The sequence below is a fragment of the Myxocyprinus asiaticus genome, chromosome 3 (assembly GCF_019703515.2).
Source record: "Myxocyprinus asiaticus isolate MX2 ecotype Aquarium Trade chromosome 3, UBuf_Myxa_2, whole genome shotgun sequence".
NCBI lineage: Eukaryota > Metazoa > Chordata > Actinopteri > Cypriniformes > Catostomidae > Myxocyprinus > Myxocyprinus asiaticus.
The window spans coordinates 54,165,812-54,186,313 of NC_059346.1; the positions used below are offsets into that span (position 1 = coordinate 54,165,812).

Below are 20,502 nucleotides of genomic sequence, written 5' to 3' on the forward strand. Positions count from 1 at the left end.
CTTTGTCAGTCAGCCTATGCAATTTATTGAAATGTAATCTGGGACATTTACCATTCCAAATGAAGGACTTTGCTATGCTATCAAATTGCTTGAAATAAGAGAGATGGGACATCTACATGGAGAGATTGTAGCAGGTGAATATAATTCCTTTTAATAACATTAACCTTCCCAATCATAGATAAATGTAATGAAGCCCACCTGCCCACATCGCTCGAAAATATTTTTATTAAGGGGTCAAACTTAACTCTTAACTTAATCACACAAATTTGCTGGGAATAAAATGCCCAAATACTTAATGCCCTGTTTGGGCCACTGGAAGGCGCCCGGCTGAAAAGCTGTTACTGGGCAGTACACTGTCAGAGCCAAACCTTCGGATTTATACCAACTGACTCTGTATCCTGAGAACTTAGAAAAGGAATTAATAATTCTGTGGAGGCAAGGCATAAATTTAGTGGGTCGGAGACGAATAATAAAATATAATCTGCGTAAAGCAAAAGCTTATGCACCATACCTCCCGCCACCACCCCTGGAAAATCATCTTCCTTTCTTATCGTGGCTGCTAATGGTTCCAGGGCAAGACAGAACAATAATGGGGAAAGAGGGCAACCCTACCGGGTGTCCCTATCTGGAGTAAAATAATCTGAAATTAATCCATTTGTTTGTACAGCCACTACCAGGTGTCTATAAAGTAATTTACTCCATCCAATAAAAGTATTCCCGAACCCATATATTTCCAAAATCTTAAAAAGATAATCCCATTCTTCCATATCAAACACCTTTTCGGCATCAAGTGAGATGGCAGCGACCGGAGTCTGATCATTTGCCACTGACCACATGATATTGATGAAACGCCTAATGTTATCAGAAGAGCGGCGGCCCGAATAAACCCACCTGATCTATATGTATAAGAGATGTCATAACTTTACTTAATCGGTTAGCCCAAAGTTTTGACAATATTTTTACGTCTAGCTGGATCAGGGAAATTGGACGGTAACTCTTACACTCTCTTGGATTCTTTGTCCTTTTTAAGAATCAGACTGATCCGTGCTTGTGTCATGGTTGGCGGAAGCTTTCCATAGCATAAGATCTAAAAAATTCAGCGGCAAAGCCATCTGGCCCCGAAGATTTGCCTGTAGGCAAGGCCTTAATTACCTCGCCAAGCTCCTCCAAGTTTATCTCAGAATCAAGAGAATTTTTTTGCTCAGTCGTCAGTTTAGGGAGTTCTAATGGTTCCACAAAGTTTCTAATATCTACATCATTAGACAGAGGTATCAGTATTTCAATTGAATTCCTTTTTTTTTTCCTTCCACAACAAAATATATTATATCTGTATTTCAATCAGGTCAATTCTCTGAGGCCATCAGATGACATATGGCACTTCAGCTCTGCCTCGGCACCTTTAATATTCCCTTCCAACTCCACGAGTTCTCGTGCTTTGTATTTCTTAGTGAATGAGGCATACTGTATGATCCAACCCCTAAGAACTGCCTTAAACATTGATTTCAGCCTTTAACATTTGTTGGAATTCAGGATTTTGCAAAAGGGATAGATTAAAGCACCAACTGTATGATTTATTTTTCTCCGTATGTTGCAACACCTCTAAACTCACCAGGGTGTGATCTGGGACTAAGATGTTTCCAACTGAACAATCAACAACAGATGAAATGAGGGACTTAGATATAAAAAAAATAAAATCTATTTTAGAATAAATCTTATGGACTGATGAAAAAATTTATAGTCCCTACCAGATGGGTCCAAAAGTCTCCAAATATCTGTAAGACCAAGATTTTTACACATCCTGTGAAGCGTCAATGTTGCTCTAGGGGGCTACACACTTTTGCTTCACTATGATCAAGGACTGAGTCCATCAAAAGATTAAAGTCTCCTCCCAATATTATACCATGAGGGGTGCCAGCGGCATACAACATCCCTTCAAGATCTATAAAAAAGCCCTGATCATCAGTGCTAGGCACGTAAATATTAGCCAAAATCAGACTTTGCCCCTGAATTTCTGCTAAAACAATAATGACTCTTCCTAATTTATCTTTAATCTGTTTGAGACATTTGAACTGTAGATGCTTACTTATCAGTGTAATGACTCGCCTGCTCTTACTTGAGCCAGCACTAAAGAAAACATGTCCACCCCATATCTTCCCAAATTTTTCAGTTTCCTGTGGGGAAAGATGCGTTTCTTGAAGAAAACCAAAACCATTTCTTACGTTTAAGAAGAGAAATAACCTTCCTTATTTTTATGGGGTGCCCCAACCCATTCACATTCCACGTGGAGAGAGACAATCCACTCATATTAACATTTGACATTTTGACATATTATAAAAAATGTATTGTGTGTCAAAAATAAAATTATAAAGACCACATTTCAACATTAGTGCAACAATTAAACCTCAAACCCGAACCAAACAAACAGAAAAAAGAAAAACGTGCACATTAACCCTGTGCACGACAGTGCCAACTGGTGTCCATCCCTCTAAACTCAAACAGTCTATGTACGCCTACGAGGGCCCGGTGACAACTTTGCCGTTGGATTGCTCAAGTCTGGTGTTTCTATAAAAATTTTGTGAGACAGAATTACAAAACAGAAGATAATCTATAAAACAAACTCCAGCCAATAGGCGGAATAAACACAAAGAACGTGCAGATTCATCCACAACACTGTCCCGAAGGAGTGCTACTACACAAAACAAACTCCAGCCGCTGGGCGGAATCAGCACAAAAGAAACAAAAAAGGCAGTTCAGTTTCCTCGGACGGTCAAGTGAATGTTCAGTTGGTCCACTTGGCTGCAACGTGAGTACTACAAAATAACTTACTCAGTCTATTGACTTTATGAAGGACATCACTTGCTGTGGGCATTTAAATATTTTACGGCCATCCTTAGCATCTATTCTCAATTTGGCCAGGAACTTCAGTGCAAAAGCAACCTTCCATTGATGTAAGATTTTCTTGCATTCCTTGAATCGATCACATTCACAAAGTCTGGGAACAAGAAAATGCTGTGGTTCTTCCAAGAAAGCCTTCCTTTGCTCCTCACCTCACGTAACAAAAGGTCTTTATCGCATGATCTCAGAAATTTGGCCAGAATTGATCGGAGCCTGTCTCCCTCAGCGGATTGCCAAGCTGGAACCCTGTGAGCTTGCTCGATTTCCAATTTATGGCCTGTTATGTTGAGCAGACTCGGAAAGAGCCCATCCAGGAATTTCACCATATCCCGACCTTCTTCATCCTCAGGAATTCCAACATTTCGGACGTTATTCCACCGGTTACGGTTCTCCAAGTCCTCCAACTTCTCCCAGACGTGCTCCAAAATCCACCTTGGTTGCTAGGGGATTAGCAGCTAATTCCCTCTCCGATGACCCCAGATAATCAATCTGTTTCTCGACATCCCCCACTCTTGTAACCACCTCAGTGAATTTTGTCTCCATGGCAGTGATCGATCGACATATTACAGCAAGATCCTCCAAGTCAGCAATGACCTTCATCAGCATTGCCGACAAGTTCAACAATTCTCACCGAATTTCCCTCACTTCTTCAGCCAATCGCTCGGGGCCTCCTGGGAGCGTCAGCTTGAGCACATACTCTAAGTGTCTTTTAATGTCTCCAGAGCCCGAGGATTTTGAATTCTTTGGCATATTGTCTTCCTAGAACAGTTAAGGATCAAGGTGTATCAAATCTCACCGGTTTATGACATAAAATGTATTAAAACTAGCACTTTGAATTACTGCTGTGTATGAAATGTTTTGGCCATTTCTAGGGCTGTCTTGATCTCAAAATCTTTCCAGTGCACTGAAACATTCTCATTGCTCACTATGTTCCCTTACCGGAAACATCGTCCCATTCAGAAGCGATCATCCCTATGCCCTATGCTCTATTCCCTTTAAAGACAATTGCCCTCCACTGTGAGAGCTTCAGATGGCAGAAAGGTAGTAACGGTCTGTCAGAACTCACTTTTGAAGTTATTCTTATTCGGAATTCTGTTTGGAATGACTCTACAGCATTGATTGTGCTCCCTACGAAGTGCCCTTCGAAGTCTTTTAAGCCTGTAGACAGAGACTGCAGATTTTAAATGCTTAAATCTTCTGAAAACAAATGTTGTCAACGTTTAGAAGTACACTAGCATATTGATGACCTTAAAGCTAATAGATATGGACTAAAAGTCCAATCAAATTTTGATTTCAAGGGGTGTTTAAGGGCACAGTGGCTCAGTGGGTAGCACTGTCACCTCATAGCAAGAAGGTTAGAGTCCCAGCTCACCCAGGGCCTTTCTGTGTGGAGTTTGCATGTTCTCCCCCTGTTTGAGTGTATTTCCTCCATGTGCTCCAATATCACCCACAGTCCAAAAACATACAGGTCAAGTGAATTAGAGACTCTAAATTGCCCGTAGGTGAGAGTGAAAGTGAGAGTGTGAATGTGTTTGTCTGCATGTGTTAGCCCTGTGATGGACTGGCCACCTGACCAGGGTGTTTCCCTGCCTTCGCCCTGAGACAGCTGGGATAGGCCCCAGCACTACCCGCGACCCTATATAGAACAAGCGGCTATAGAAGATGGATGGATGGAAGGGGTATTTAAAAGTAATATTACTTTACTATGCTACAGTGATGGTATCACACATGGCACCTTTTTATAGTGGCACAACTATCAATGCTGTAAGGCATGATGTTGAATGTGGTACTGTGTTAATATTTACCTCATTCTTCTCATACCATGAGAGGTTATCCATGTTGGCAAACTCTTGGGAGCGTTTGACCACAAAGTAGATGAGATAACCACTTCCTCCCAGAGTGCAGGTGATAAGGAAGTTGGCAAGGACCCGTAAGAACCTCCTGAGATGAATATTCTCATCCTTTTGGTTCTCCTGCTCATCCACTATGGATTCCTGCAGAAAGCATTAGAGCTTCCAGACTGAAAACTCATGCATGACCATGCTGAATGTAGAAGAAAAATATATATGGAGCCACAAAGCATATTTATGTAAACTGTAACAATTCATCTGGAAAGATTATTTATCAAACCACAGGCAGAAATGTGGTCTTACAAAGAGTTGACCTCCTCATTTCTCTGAAAGGACATCCAGACCATAAAATATAAATTGCACTGGTAAGCACACACATATACACAAACCTTCCACCAGCACACATCCACACATACCCATCCACTTGCACACATCCACACAAGCACATACTTTGAAGCTGGTGGTGATGGAGGCGTATTTATTGTCGGCTGTCTCAGCATTCCCAATAAGGTAATCCCAACTGGTGAACATCTTCCAGGCAAAGGTGAACTCATTGTCCTCTCCATCCCCTCCCCCCACATCTGCGTTTTTAGCCATCCTAACAGCGAGAGTGGACTTTATTCAATCTTGTAGAGAATCCATTCTCGCCGGCAGGATAACAGAAGCGCAATTTCCAGTTGCAGTCTACATACAAACAATCGTGTTGACATTCCTACAGAGTTACTGGGTGCTTTGGATGCACTTGCATATTGTTAGGATAACTGGAGAGATGGTTTAGTCTTTAAAGGTGAAGTGTGTAATTTTTTTAAATTCTAAAACACATCCTATTTTAAAACATTTTAAAAACGTATCCAAAAATTCTACATTTTTTAACCAATTTCTATTCCACTGTGGTGCATTAATAATGTGTCACGCTTTCTTTGTGCCAGAACAAAAAATTTTGCCATCATCATTTCCTTTTGCATGACCATTTTTAACCCCCTCTCTGACCATTAGAATTAAAGTTTTTGATGCTTCTGTGCCTCTAAGGCTATGCAAATGCTCTCTTCACGTGTGAAATGAGCAACAATCGCATTATCAAGGTCTGTTAATATGAATTTGCAAAACTGGTGTGACTAGTATGATTTTCATAACAGTGTACAGTTGAAGCTACTCTTTCCATTGCGTAGCAGTGCAGCACAACAAAATGCTACATTGTTGTATTTTTGTTATATTGTATTCCACATACAACTCTACCACCTGACTGAATGATCAAACGGATTCTCCTAAAATCTCTCTCTCTCTCTCACACATATGTAATGTTTTGGTTGCTTATTCGTTATGGAGCCAGAATGATCTCAGAAATAATATATATACAAAATACCATTCATAAATGCACAGCACAATTCACATTCTCAAAATCCGATTCATAAATTCAAAATACAATTCCTAAATACACAAGTGAGAGCACAGATATTTCCACGATTGCCCACACAAATACATCTCACTTTAATACATTCAAAATGCTTTCACAAATATGTATCTATCAAGTTCTTGAATTAATTTGCAGAAAAAATGTGTGAATGTTGTTACATTTATTCATGGATTGTTGAATTTTCATTTGCAATTCGTCACGTGTGTGTGGATCACTTTGGATTTGTGTGTGGCTATTTTTGAGACCTTCCTGCCAGGTTGCGATTCACAAATAGCACTTTTTCTTTGGGAGAAGTCCTCTTTAGCCAATCACATTCAGCTTTTAATCCAGCAATCATAACACGCCATGCTGATCTGACTTGAGAAGCATAACGTTTCGTTGTTTTGTGCAATGTGCCTGCATTAGTGCACAGAGAGGGACATTTTCAGCGTTTCAGCATTGCAGCAGACCACACTCCACGAGTAAGTAAAGCAGACTTTCTACTGTATGTCTCATGGCATTTTATAACTCATAATATATTATGAGATCACTTAATAATTAGGACAAAATGGTGCAAAGCTAAAATTGTACCATTTTCCTTTCAATTACTAGTAATCTAAATGTGGTACCTATGATTTTCTGTCTAAAATAATGTCAATTAAATCCATATAATGTGATAGCAAAACTATTTTTCATAATTAAAACAGGTTGTTTTAATGAAACCAATTAAATTGTTACATTTATTAAACCATGGCAAAGAGGAATCATTCATAGTTTTCCCCCACACCTGTGATTACTACGACCTTCCTACAAACACTGGAGTTAAAATATGTTTCTCTTAATTTTAAAGATAGCTGGTTTCTTTTCAGAAAGTGTGGCTACCGGTCATTAGCGTTACTTTTGCAGCTCTGCAAATGCCACACTTATTAAAAGCAAACCTCATAATATATTATGAGTTATAAAATGCCATGAGACATACAGTAGAAAGTCTGCTTTACTTACTCGTGGAGTGTGGTCTGCTGTAATGCTGAAACGCTGAAAATGTCCCTCTCTGTGCACTAATGCAGGCACATTGCGCAAAACAACATAACGTTACGTGCGGCCTTTTATGATTGGTGGATTAAACACACAAATCCAAAGCGATCCACACACACGTGACGATTTGCAAATGCAGATTCAACAATACACACATTCACACATTTTTGCTGCAAATTAATTCAAGAACTTGATAGATACATATTTGTGAAAGCATTTTGAATGTATTAAAGTGAGATGTATTTGTGTGGGCAATCGGGGAAATATCTGTGCTCTCACTTGTGTATTTAGGAATTGTATTTTGAATTTATGAATCGGATTTTGAGAATGTGAATTGTGCTGTGCATTTATGAATTGTATTTTGTACAGTATATATATTATTTTTGAGATCATTCTGGCTCCATAATTAGTTTATTCTGGTTTACAGTCGCCAGAAAACAAGACACATGCTGAGTGTAATGATAATGGCAAAACCTAAGCTTACTTGAAACTTTAACTCTAATCTTTTGTCATGCAAGCACTTGTATTTTATTCTGGAAATGTAAATGTTCTGTTTGGTGCCACTAGTGCTGCATAAATTACACACTTCACCTTTAAATTTGAGGGTTTAATCTATTCCTATACAACATTTGTTTTCAATCAATTTATAAGTAGTACCAGACATTGCACTACATTCCAACTTTTTGTCATCCCATTAGGACTTCACTAATATACTCTTTCACAGACACTTATTAACTTGTATAGATATAGACATTCAAGAAGTACTTCTGAAGAACATTTCATGCCATTGCTACAACATCTAGCAATGGATGAAAGAGGCACTCACGTTCTGATCACAACAATGAGGCTATACCCGAAGGTCCCAATGCCAACCATGAGGTAGGACAGAGGGAGCCGGAACTTCAGGAAGCCAATAGTTCTCTGGTTATTATAGTAGCCATAGAAAAGTACAGAGTACTTGCAGTAACCCTGTCAAAGTGAAAGCATCAAAAAGGTTATTGAATAGCAAACATATACTGCTCAACATGATAATATGAAATGTGATTGTCATTCACATGGTGTAACTCTCCAATTCTATAACACATTTTAAAGGGATAGTTCACCAAAAAATGCAAATTCTCTCAACATTTACTCATCCTCATGCCATCCCAGATGTGTATAACTTTCTTTCTTATGGGGGGGGGGGGGGGGTGTTGGTAGGTGCATATCGGGACCCCCTTAGGCATATAATAGACGTTTTGCGGCCCATTTGGCCCCATTTTGTGGACGGCCCACCAGGAAAAGTCCCAGTTCTCCCTATGGCCAGTAAATGATGAGAGAATTTAAATGCTGGGGTGAACTGTCCCTTTAAAAGTAAAAATATAAAATGAATGTATGTATCTTACGTTGAAGTCTGTGAGAACAGAGTAGTCCATTGCGGTGTCTTGCTCTGCTCTCGGCACAGTTTTCCGTGGAATGGATCCATATGGAAGTCCCATGAGAACCTTGTGAAGATTTCCATATGTATAGAACATGTTTATTGTTATGTGTCCATACAGTGTGCTTAGTGACAGGCAGGAACGTTTATAGGTAGGTATAAATACTATTTCCCTGGAAAGGAGCCCTGAAAGCACCCGTACATCACCCAGATGTCTATTTGGTGTGTGTGTTTACATCTGGAAGACTTATTTTTTAGGTTTGTGGCTCATCTGCTGTACGTCTATAAGACGTTTACTTTATGATGATAATAAGACATTCATGATTTAGAATTTTGGTAAATTTAATATTTTTAAGATGTTTAGCAGATGTTAATTAGAATGTGATGCTTGCTCGGAGATGTACGTGTGCCAGCTGGGATTTTCAGTGCAATGCAGGGTCAGAATTTATCCAGAAAAACTCCCAACAACTTAAAACAGTAATTGCATCTGACTGTGATTTATTATAAAAATTTGTTGATTTAATTCAAGTAAAAAGAAATTGACAGAATAATCTATTCTTAATTGCCCCTTAATATAAAAAAGTCGATTTCACACATTTTTTATGGTTATGTGGGTTCACTACAAAATAATAGATTAACCCTGACCTCTGGTATCACAACCAGGCCAAAGGTCAAGCTGAAGAGGACCAAGTTCATGCCGTACATCCAACGCAGGAAGATAAAGTATGACGCAACCGAAGAGCCAAAGTGACCTGCAAATTGAGGACAGAAAAGAACGCCTGGGCTCAAAATGAAGAATATTCCTGATCTATCCACTAGTGGGCAATATTTTGTTTCGCTTGAGAACTGCTTGGTCATTTGGAATAAACATTTGGAGTAAACAAATATAGTTGGTTTTTAACTCATTACACAAGTAAGAAATTATTTATTTATCATCAATAAGATATCTCAAGTAATATGCATCATTCCTATTCTTTCAATTGTACTTACTCTCAACTTCCTTTATTTTCCGTTCCCAAGGAATGCAAGAGGTCCTAAAATTTTCAAAATCTCTTTGAAACTTGATCCATTTCTATATGATGAGGCACAGAGAGTACAGGGAAGATTAGAAGGCTGCAGTTTTACATTTTCTAAAGTAAATGTGAATGGTGCTTGTCCTTGCAAAAACTGCCATGATGCTAGGGTGGGTTTTAGCATGTTTGCTAGCTAGAAGGTTGCTAGGTAGTTTTGGGTGGTTGCTAAATCAGAAGAGCAAAACCTCCAAGTCTCTGTGATATTTTGGTCTCTAGATATGATTCGGTCCATCCTTCAATGTAAGACTAAGGGATGTTTTCATCCTATCTATCTTCCGTCAAACAGAAACCACAAGTATGATTATTTCTTAAAAATGTCTCTTCAACAAGCCACATGATTTGAAGTATTATTCATGTCCATTGCACACATGGTGTGGGGCGAGTTATGTGCTAAAGTTCAATACCTAGGGTTAGGGGTTTGTTTAAGTCACGATCAGTATGAGCAGTAGTAATAGTGACGTTCGCCTTAGCAAACACCACCAATAAAAGGTAGAGTGAAGATTCTCATGAACCTACCTTCATCATCATCACTTTATAGGCATATAACTTCCTGCCTTTCCCTTTGCCCAAAGCACCCTCAAATTTATCCACAAACTGCTGAGCCTCTCTGCAGACACAAGACAATCCAGAATAAATTTGTTTCAAAACAATTTGTTTCAAAAGGCAAAATTAAGACTTCAGTAAAATGTATACAATGGTTCTAGATGCTGATTGGTCAATACAGCATTCCAGCCATGGTAAAACAAACAATAGTACAACATATAGTAACTACTATAATGCAAAACACCTGTTCACCTAGCTAATGTGTACATCTCTGCGCAGCAGTGGTGTTACCAGGATGCAATGTTTGGGTGGGCATTTTGATCTTTAGGCTGGGAAACGTTGGGGGGTGTCGGTAGGGGTATGGTAGTATTGTGGAAATTCACTAAACAGCTGCGCCAATTTTGCGCTTGGTATTTCAGCGCATATTTGTGCATCGTATTCACTAACCACCTGCAATCTATTTTTGCAGGTGCAATCAGTGCAAAACTTGGCTGTGTATTGATTTAAAGTAAGTCATTGTGATTCCTTTAAGCACAAACACGCTTCCTTTTTATGTAAATTAGGCTCTTTGTAAGTTGCGCTTCATTCACAAAAATTGCTCCCCTGTTGATGGTAAAGCCAATTTTGTTTAAAAAAGATGTTTGTGTACATTTTCTTTCGATCATATCAGTAGTAATTTGTAAAATAATGGTTGAATGATGGATAGTCAAGTGCACTTTTGGCATGTTTAAGAGATGATTTAGGTGTCAGGATCACAGTGATGATGTACAGTCCTGGCAGAGTGTCATACCACGGTGGTTGTCTGCTGCGTTTTCCGTGGTATAGTGCGTAGAATTTGCCCGCAAGATCGGAATTTCATGTGCAAATTGTGCACATTTTGTGGGCGCGTTTGCACTATTCCTTCTGTGAATGGGGCGGTAAACCAAGGGCATAGCCATGAAAATTACTTTTGGGTGGGCCAAGTTTTCACCCAACTTTGTTTTTACTAAATTTTCCTCAAAAGAGAAGCAGCACATTCAAACAGTTTAAAAAAACTTTCACACTTTCAGAAATAAGAATTTATGCATTTTTTAAAACTGTTTTATAAATATATATTTGAAGTCAAATAATAATCTCTAATATTCTGGGTGGGTCTAATGTGGGTGGGCCCGGCCTACCTTGGCTACACCACTGTGCTAAACCAGCACAGAAAGCGTGCGCTATAAATAGCACATTTACAGGGAGCAGTTCATTTTTAATGTATTCCCCCCTAATTGTTGAATTATTATTTTATTGTTTATTGTTTTATGACAACATGCAACAAAGTGAAGCTCATTCAAAAAATCACTTAATCAAATAATCTGCTTCAAACAATACTCTTGAATTTATTTCAAAGATTCAATGCCATTAAGTTTGGCAGCTTTGGCAAATCTGATCAAAGTGCTAGACTAGTTCTTCATCCGAGGTGCTCGTTGTTGCAGCCTGGTTACTTCTTAACAAAACGTAAATTTTCTTGAAACTTCTTTCTCTTATAATGTTTAGTGTTTTACACATATAATATCAACTAAAACGAACAGGAGAAAAATAATAATAATCACATTTTCATTATCCATTACACATTTTGATATATATTCTGTTACTATTAATTTAAGAAATTATGCCAGTTTCTTAAAATATGATACAACACATAATAATTATTCCTAATTTCTTATTTCCTGCTTTGTAATTACAAAACACGAAGGGGTGAATTCACTTTACAGTTGCACCACTTTGGTGTGTTTTATTCCAGCATAAAATCCTGCGTCTTATCCACAAACCATCTGCAATCTAGACACAATTAGCTCAATTAGAATTATTGCTGCATCTTGAGTGTTTAAATGAAGTCACCTTTCCGTGCAAACATGCCTACTTTCTATGTAAAATAGGCTCATTATATATTGCGCTTCTGTAATTTACATTGAAAGCAGATGAAAGAAGGTGGTAAAATACATTTGATTTGAAAGAGATGTATTTAATCAATCATATCAACAGTAATTTATCTAATAATGATCAAATGATGGAGAAGAGCATTATAACCTAAAACCTAAACGATCTGCTGGCACATATCCAGATGCGCGGTATAGTCAAGCGCACTTTCTGCATGTTTAAATAGATGATTCAGGTATCTGGATCACAGAAGTCAGTGATGCTGTTCAGTCCTGCCAAAGTGTGTCAAATAACGGTGGTCTTCCGCAAGATCAGAATTGTTTGCGCAAATTGCATTCAGCAGCGAATTTGTTGCCACGTTCGTGCCGTTGCCTGATCTGCAGTACAGAGTGAACAACACACTCTCACGGCGAAATCGTCAGGATTTATACGACTTTTCTATATTTGGCTAATTCGTATGGTATCGTGCAACTGCACTTATTTGAATTTCTACGACTTTCACTGCAGCCAGTGACGTCGCTAGACATCGTTTCCATCTAATACGCGACAATTACTTGCTTCTGTCGCACACAACAGCTTCCTATCATGTTTACACACTCTACTGATTGGTTAAGTTTAGATAAGGGGTTTGGGTAAGGGCATAATATTAATAAGTATGTCCTTAATGCCTCGTGCGTGGAACTCGCGCTTACTTCCGCTTTAGACATCCGGGAATTTGCACATGATGAAGTTGTACGAGTTTATGCAAACAACATCCTGTGAGACCATACGAAATAGCCAACTCGTAAATTATATACGACTTTTCATGAGATCGGGTTGGAGTGAACGTTACCTTGACCCTGAAAGCGCGTCCATGGCCAGGCGTTAAAGTTTGAAGTTTGAGCACTCGAGATCTTGCAACAGCAATGTAAATAAGAATCACTGTACATATTCTTTGTTGCAATGCTCTTAATTAGCATCTTTTGTGGATTTTCCAAGTGCCAGAGATTAAACAAAATTATCAAAACTGTCTCACTGCACAGCTTTTGTTTTGCAGTCCGTGAGATCATCTAGGGTGGGCAGATGAACCGTCAGGGTGGGCAATGCCCATCCTAGCCCACCCGTAGACACGCCCCCGCTGCACAGCATCCATAGAGGCCATTTATTCACCTTAGCACTACGTAGTTTTACACCTCAGCGTCTATATCTTCAAGCGAAAGGATGGCACTTCCACTGAATTTACATAATAAAATGTAATGAAAAATGTTGTCCTTAATACTGTATATTTATTATATACTGTATAAGTATTTTATAAAAGTATACAACCCTTTCAGTGATTGAATCTGACTTGCTAAGCTGCATTTCAAGAGTGCTGATATTTAGTGTAACAGAATTGGAGAGCGTTCCAAACTGGCCAATTTTTGTCTGAAATCTTACTTAACTTGTAGAACTGTTTTATAAATCAGTATCTCTAAATGAAATAACTCTGACACTGTGTCAGGCCTGAACAACTCAGCACCTTTTATTCACAGCTTCTCATGCCTTATTGCTCAGTTCAAACATTTCATTGAATCACATTTATGATGATGCAGTACTTGAGGACTTTGAGTCGTCTCCTCATCCTCCAAGGCTTGTTTCTGATGTTTGCTATCAGTTTCTTCTTCTCCTCCACCTCCTCCATCAGTCTGGCCATTTCACCTTCAGACATGGACTCCTCCTCTTCATCCGATTTGGAATCATCACCACTAAAATGTAGAAGATGAGGGAATAAAAAGATTTAATGCAGTTACATTATGATCACACAGTGAAATCAACCCCATTGTGGCGAATTACTGACAAGACATCGCCCATCAGACATTTTTGCATCAATGTAAACGTGATCACCCTTCCTTCTAGCACTCGTAGTGCGTTGTGTGAGCAACCTCCGAGACATGTGTTCTGGTCCCATGGAAACCAGAAAAAAATTGCATTCACATAAACATTGGTGAGCAACATCGCATGTTGCATTTTCGCTATAAGATTATATTATTACTCTGCTGATGGTTAGGTTTAGGGTTGGGGTTTGGGTTAGGGTTAATAAAGGATGCATTCCTGTTGACTGTTTTACATTATTTAAAGGTGAAGTATGTAACTTTTTTGACTTCAAAATTCATTCTACTATCCCAGTTTATTGTTCACTGACAACTATAAGTAAGCCATTCGTGGGTTTACCTCCCCCAAAAGTATAAACACTGAGCCTCCCAGGCACCATCAAAACATTGATGTTCATATTTTGAGCTGCCCGCTCAGCTCCACCCATCCTTTTCTACCTCAACTTGTAACGTGAGTTTGGGACGTGACTACTTGTAGTAGGCTGTTCAGTCGGGAGAATATGAACATCCATATCAGATGTGTTACAGAGGAAAATAAATTTAGCTTTGCCAAAATTGAAGACTTGCTAAAAGACACAGAGACAGAGAACGGAGTAAACCCTATTTACAAGATAGAGGACTTTGAGGGAATTATTGGGGTTTAATAGAGATGCAAAACTTACACAGTTGCTTCTTGACAGGTAAGTTACACTCAAGTTTGCTTATTACTGTCGAGTTTCTGATAACTTTGTAAGATACTCTGAATACGTATCTTTACGCTAACTAGTTACCAGAAGAACCATCCTACCTCATGTGCTGTATCCCCTGTACACCCAGCTGCCGTTCAATCCCGGCGATGTAATCGGACGACCCGATTTCTTTGCCACGCTTTCTGTCTGGTGTGTATATGTTATAGTGGTCTTGTTCATTACAAAGTTGAAAGTTTATCACCTTTTATTTAGTATGGCCTATTTGTTCAAAGGTAATCAGAGAATGTGAAAGGGCATGATGAATCTAAGGGGTGTTGGCAAAAATTTGTTTGAAAACATACTTTATTTTTGTAATTCCATTTGTTGCCACTAGTAGCACAGAAATTACATACAGTACTTCACCTTTAAAACTAAAAATACAAACTGCTTTTGGTGCCACTCTATGGAAATTTCACCCAGAAACTAGAGCTCACATGTGCCCATACATTCAACTACACTTTATGCTTTGGCCACTAGGGACAGTGATTTGAATTTTGGTAAAAACAGACCCATTTTAGCTAAAGATCTTTTGATCTACTTTTGCTGAATTCACAGTGTGATTTTTAAGCCCCTATCACACCTGCAGAGACAAAAAAACATTTCAATGAGAGCTGGCAACTTCCGGTGACACGAGTGACAGCAACCACTGGCGACTAGTTGTGGGCATGTCCAGCCACTTCAGAAAGTTGAGAAAAGCTTAACTTTATGCAAATGAGAAGGGACTTTGGGCAGGTGTGCAGACAGTTATCCCATCAACGTGCGCTACCCGGACTGCTTTTACGGTTTCACGCTGTCTCCGTGTTTATATCATCGTCTCCCGCTGGACACGTTTAAATGCGCTCTACAATATGGAATAGCCTTTCTGTGGACCCCCCCTCCTGTCCGGGCCCCCTTCAAGCCCGGGCCTGAGAGAAAAGGTCATGACCAGAGATGTAGTAAAATAAGGATAAATATTGGAGAGCCCAGAAATCCTTTAAAACGGATGCTGAGTTGGCTAATTTGCGTGTCAACATTCTGGCAACCCGCATGAGCTTCAAGTCTGGGGCGGGGCAGACAACTCTCCAATATTTTGAATTTGGACTGCAGTACCCATTTCAAACACTTGTTGTCAATCTTACATATAGCACCTTTAAAGATGAAAACTCTTTCCCAAAAACTCTCTCTGCCACTGATCAAGAGAACAGATTTGTTAGAAATATATGTAACACTTTACAATAAAGTCGTATGCGTTAACATAAGTTAAAGCATTGGGTATCATGAACTAACAATGGCCAATAATTTTGAAGAGCATTTTTACAGAGATAGTTCACCCCAAAAAAATTATATCATAATTTACTCACCCTCATGTTGTTCCAAACACAACTGACATTCTTTCTTCCATGAAACACAAAAGGAGATGTTAGACAGATGTTAGCCTCAGTCACCATTTACCTTCATTGTGTGGAAAAAAGATGCAATGAAAGTGAATAGGGACTGAGTCTAACATTCTGCCTAACATTTCCTTTTGTGTGCCATGAAGAAAGAAAGTCAGATTTGAAACAACATGAGGATGAGTAAATGATGAAAGAATCTTCATTTTTTTGGGTGAACTACTCCTTTAGTCTTTGTTAATGTTAATTTATTAGTGTTACTGAGATATAATTCATGTTGTTGTTTTTTTTTTTTTTATTATTAAAGACGGTTCTGGACTAATTAAATAACATTTTCCAGGGGTTTATGTGTCTAAAATTAGGGTAATAGATAAATGACATCCAACTCCAACTAGCAAAGGTATGCGTCAAGAGCGTATGGGGAGACTAGTATTAAAAATGCAATGGCTTTAAATAGTTAAAATGATACTGTTGTAGTTATATAAGGAGAGGCTGAGATAGTTGACCATATACTGTATTTTCTAATTCAGACAAACCAAAACTTTTATAAATCAGATAAGGCCTATAAATATAACTTCTAAAGATATGTTCTCGAGATATTTGCTTTTCATTCAAAAATTATAAAATTTTGATGTGGTTTCTCCTAGTGACCACCACTACAGCATACATATTACATTGGTGTTAAATGCCATGCTTAAATTTATTTCTCCATCAAATTTACTCATCCATTTAAATAAGTCACAAAATCGTCAAACATTGATTGTTTTCCTCCATTCTTGCCTTGTGATTTGGTGTTTCTTTACACGTAGATGTATTGTGGCTACTGAGCAAAACCACCATATTTACCTTATAAAGTGTATACGTTATAATAACTATATCATTGTTGTTATAAATTCTCATTCTGCAGCATGTTACCTTCAAATGAAACAATTTGCCCAGTTTAGCTGGTAAGCAGCATTTCAGACGTCCCATCAGCAACAAAGTGCACCCAGTTTTTTTAGAGAAACTACTGAATACTGTCACCTCCTGTATGCTACTTTTTCCCTATCCTAAAGACAGGTTCCCACACTGTTTGACCAAAGAATTTCCATTACTTTTCCAGTTGTGCAGGATAGGTGGATAAGGGTGTACAAACATTTTTATAGAGGTTGCACTCCCTAAGAGCAATTTCTATCTGATGAAATATTTTAGATCCAAGCTTACTAGAAAAATCTATATTCACCATACAAATTCCCATTACTTTTCCAGGCCTGGAAATCACAATTTAAAAATCCCCTGATATTTTAAGGTTTTCCACAACTGTGGGAACCCTGTGCAAAATATTAGAAATATTCATAAAACAGGAAAATTCCTATTTTAAAAGGATAGTTTACCCCAAAATTCACGGAATAAAGTGATGTTAAATGATGACAGAATATTGATTTTTAGTTAAAAAAAATAAAATAAAAAAAAAGAACCCTTGAAACTTAAATAATAGGTGATTTCTCCCAATAACCATTGTGCCTTATAGGGTTAAGTATCTGAAATGGGAGTTTCATGAGAGTTTTGTCTTACATTCACTGATCTCTCAGTGTAGGTGTCATGACCAGTTAACAAAGTTCTTTTCATTAATTATCTTATTCATTCTCATGATAATTTGTGTCAACATACCTACTGTTCTTTTTCTTCTTCTTCTCCTCATCTTTGTCGCTGTCTTTATCTTTGTCATTGTCTTTGTCTTTTCCTTTTTCTTTACCATCCTTCTTTTTACCACCTCTCCTGTTTCGTTTGCCGGGCTTCTCATCTTCCCGGTCTCCTCCATTCTCTCGCACTTTTCCTCTTCTCCTGTTCCCGGCACGTCTCCTCTGAGGAATGTCATCATCACTGTTTTCGTCGTCTTCCGCTGCCTTGGCCATTCTTTTTTTATTGGCCGTTCTGCGGCCTCTGGGGTGTTCATCATCCTCATCCTCGTCTTCACCATCCTTGCTGGCAGCCACTTTGCCCCGTTTCCCAGACGCTGTTTTTTTAGCACTCTTGCCTTTTGCTTTGTTGTCCTCTGGATGAAAGAGGACACACTTGTATGTTCATCCATCAAAAATGTATGCATAGTTTACTCTTACATTATAGGCTATATATACTTCATAGTATATATATATATATATATACACACACACACACACAGTATATACAGTGCTGGTTACATTACTTCTGAATAGTAATCTGGCACTGATTACAAATTACATGACTAAAATTTAATTCAGTAATGTAATCTCTCAGATTACATTTTAAAGTAATCTAATCTGATTGTTCTTGGATTACTTTTGGATTACTTCTGACCTCATTCTTGTTTATTTGATGTCACATGCATTTGAGTAGGATAAGCTTCTTGACATTTTAACATAATAAGCTCTACTCAACAGGACAAATGCGGGATAAATTACATGCTTAAGTTTTATATTTATGGTTAGTTTTTGTTCAAATCTTTAAAGTATGAGCAATATACTGTGATATTTGCCTTAGCAAACACTACTTATAAAGAAAGAAAAATATTTAGTGTCAACTCTGTTCTTACCTTCAGCACTCTCCACTTCTCCATCAATTTCTATTCCCACTAATCAGCAAAAAACCCAAAACAACAACATTTCAATATATGACCACCACTTAAGTTAGTACAGAATGGCAACATAAAACAAGATTTTAAACAACTTATCACTGAAATGTTTGTCATTATCAGAGGTTATGAAGCATAGATAGCTATTCTGAATAAAAACTGAATAAATAAATGTGTAACTGAATAAAAAATGATAACTTACCTTCTTCCAATTTTCTTGCCGTATCACTTTTCTTTGGCATTGTTCTGCACTGTTGATCTCTATTAATGTCTGAATTTCTTCTCTTGCATCTGTGGTCTAACAAATTACTGCACCGGTGTGCAGCTGCTCTCGAATAACTGACTCCCTATTGCCATAGCAACACCACGTGACCTCAGATGCGTAATATCAGTTTTTATTAGTATGCAAAATAAGCAAACGTCTAAACGATTTCCCAAATCTGTTTAAAGCATTTGAGAAAAAAAAAAAAAAATGTTTTGTTTTAGACAAAAAAAACGAAAAAGCACAAAAGCACAAAAACCGCTTGATATTAAATTACTTTAAAAGTAAATTGGGTAAAAGAAATTAGGACACTTAAAAGGAGTTATTCAAATTCCCTCTATGTTTAAAGGACCAATCCAAAAGCAATACATTTGGATGACCTGCAGGACAGTACGCCATGTCCATTAAAACTGTTCAATGCACTCTCACTCATTGGGACACATGACACCTAATGCTGCTGTCACAAGAAGAGCCTCCTTAAAGATTTAATGAAGGTTTAGGTTTTCCTTCAAAGACAATTAAGCACATTTCACACTATATTAAGCTTAGCACTTTCTTTTTAACATGCATGTTCTTTTCAAGTGCTTTGGCTAGGGAGTTTTAATTCACAAGAATTCAGGTAAATTAAAATTTACAGTATCAGACAATTGTTAACAATTATTAAAGCTAGAGGGATACTCATCAAAGGTATTTTAAACTAGTCTACCTTGATTTTGATAGCAGAAGACCACTTAATAGTATCTTAGCCTATGTGAGATTTATTATGTACCTCTTTCTATCAAAGACCTTTGGGCAGAAACACACTCCAAAACAGAGACACACAGGTACATGTAGACAGCAAGCAGACAGACAGTTATATGTGATCTCCTGTCTCGTCTCATGACACCTGGTAGATGACACAGCATCTCGGTTTTCACAAGCGAGTCATTACATCTTCATTAGTCTCACGAGGCACAAGTGAAAAACGTGTGCACATATACATAGCATGCATTCCTAAATGTAAATACATGCAGAAAGAAGACACCGCCATCATAGTGTGACAGCAAACTAAACAATTACATTGTAATGATATTGTGCATATTGTGCCATACATTGTGCATCAGCACTTATATGTTATCCTGATAGCGATAGATGGTCTGACGGAATACATAAATGGAAATGTGTTATTAATGACCCATCGTAAATTCATTTGCATTGATTTTTACTATGGAATTATAAATTCATCTTTACAGCTGATATATGCCATCTACAGTGGCAAGAAAAAGTATGTGAACCCTCTTGAATTAGCTAGTTTTCATTAATTGGTCATAAAATTTGATCTCATCTTCATCAAAATCACAAGTATAGACAAACACGATCGTGCTTAAGCTAACAACACACAAACAATTATAATTATTCATGTCTTTATTTAAAGCTACACTATGTAACTTTTTTTTGTTGTTGTTAAAAAATAACAAAATGATATTAATGAGAGAGTGCAACAAAAATCCAGCTTCCAAACCATGTATTTACTTTACCCAAATACACTTTGATAAACCTATAATAATGATGTTATATTATAAATATTTTAGAGCTGTCGGGACGGATTTCA

At 37.9% G+C, this 20,502-nt stretch overlaps 1 protein-coding gene across 1 annotated transcript in view; it reads right to left on the minus strand.

The window, feature by feature from the left end:
- The window catches only part of tmc2a (transmembrane channel-like 2a), a 29,485-nt gene extending 10,594 nt beyond the window's left edge, over positions 1 to 18,891 (minus strand). The window contains exons 1-11 of the mRNA XM_051677150.1: positions 18,852 to 18,891; positions 18,611 to 18,649; positions 17,710 to 18,094; positions 13,686 to 13,835; positions 10,180 to 10,270; positions 9,581 to 9,662; positions 9,236 to 9,342; positions 8,559 to 8,657; positions 8,000 to 8,142; positions 5,196 to 5,343; positions 4,701 to 4,889 (exon numbers count right to left, since the gene is read on the minus strand). Of these exons, the coding sequence (XP_051533110.1) occupies positions 4,701 to 4,889; positions 5,196 to 5,343; positions 8,000 to 8,142; positions 8,559 to 8,657; positions 9,236 to 9,342; positions 9,581 to 9,662; positions 10,180 to 10,270; positions 13,686 to 13,835; positions 17,710 to 18,094; positions 18,611 to 18,649; positions 18,852 to 18,891 (1,473 nt within the window). The remainder of the gene's footprint in view (positions 1 to 4,700; positions 4,890 to 5,195; positions 5,344 to 7,999; positions 8,143 to 8,558; positions 8,658 to 9,235; positions 9,343 to 9,580; positions 9,663 to 10,179; positions 10,271 to 13,685; positions 13,836 to 17,709; positions 18,095 to 18,610; positions 18,650 to 18,851) is intronic.
- Between the last annotated feature and the right edge of the window lie 1,611 nt (positions 18,892 to 20,502).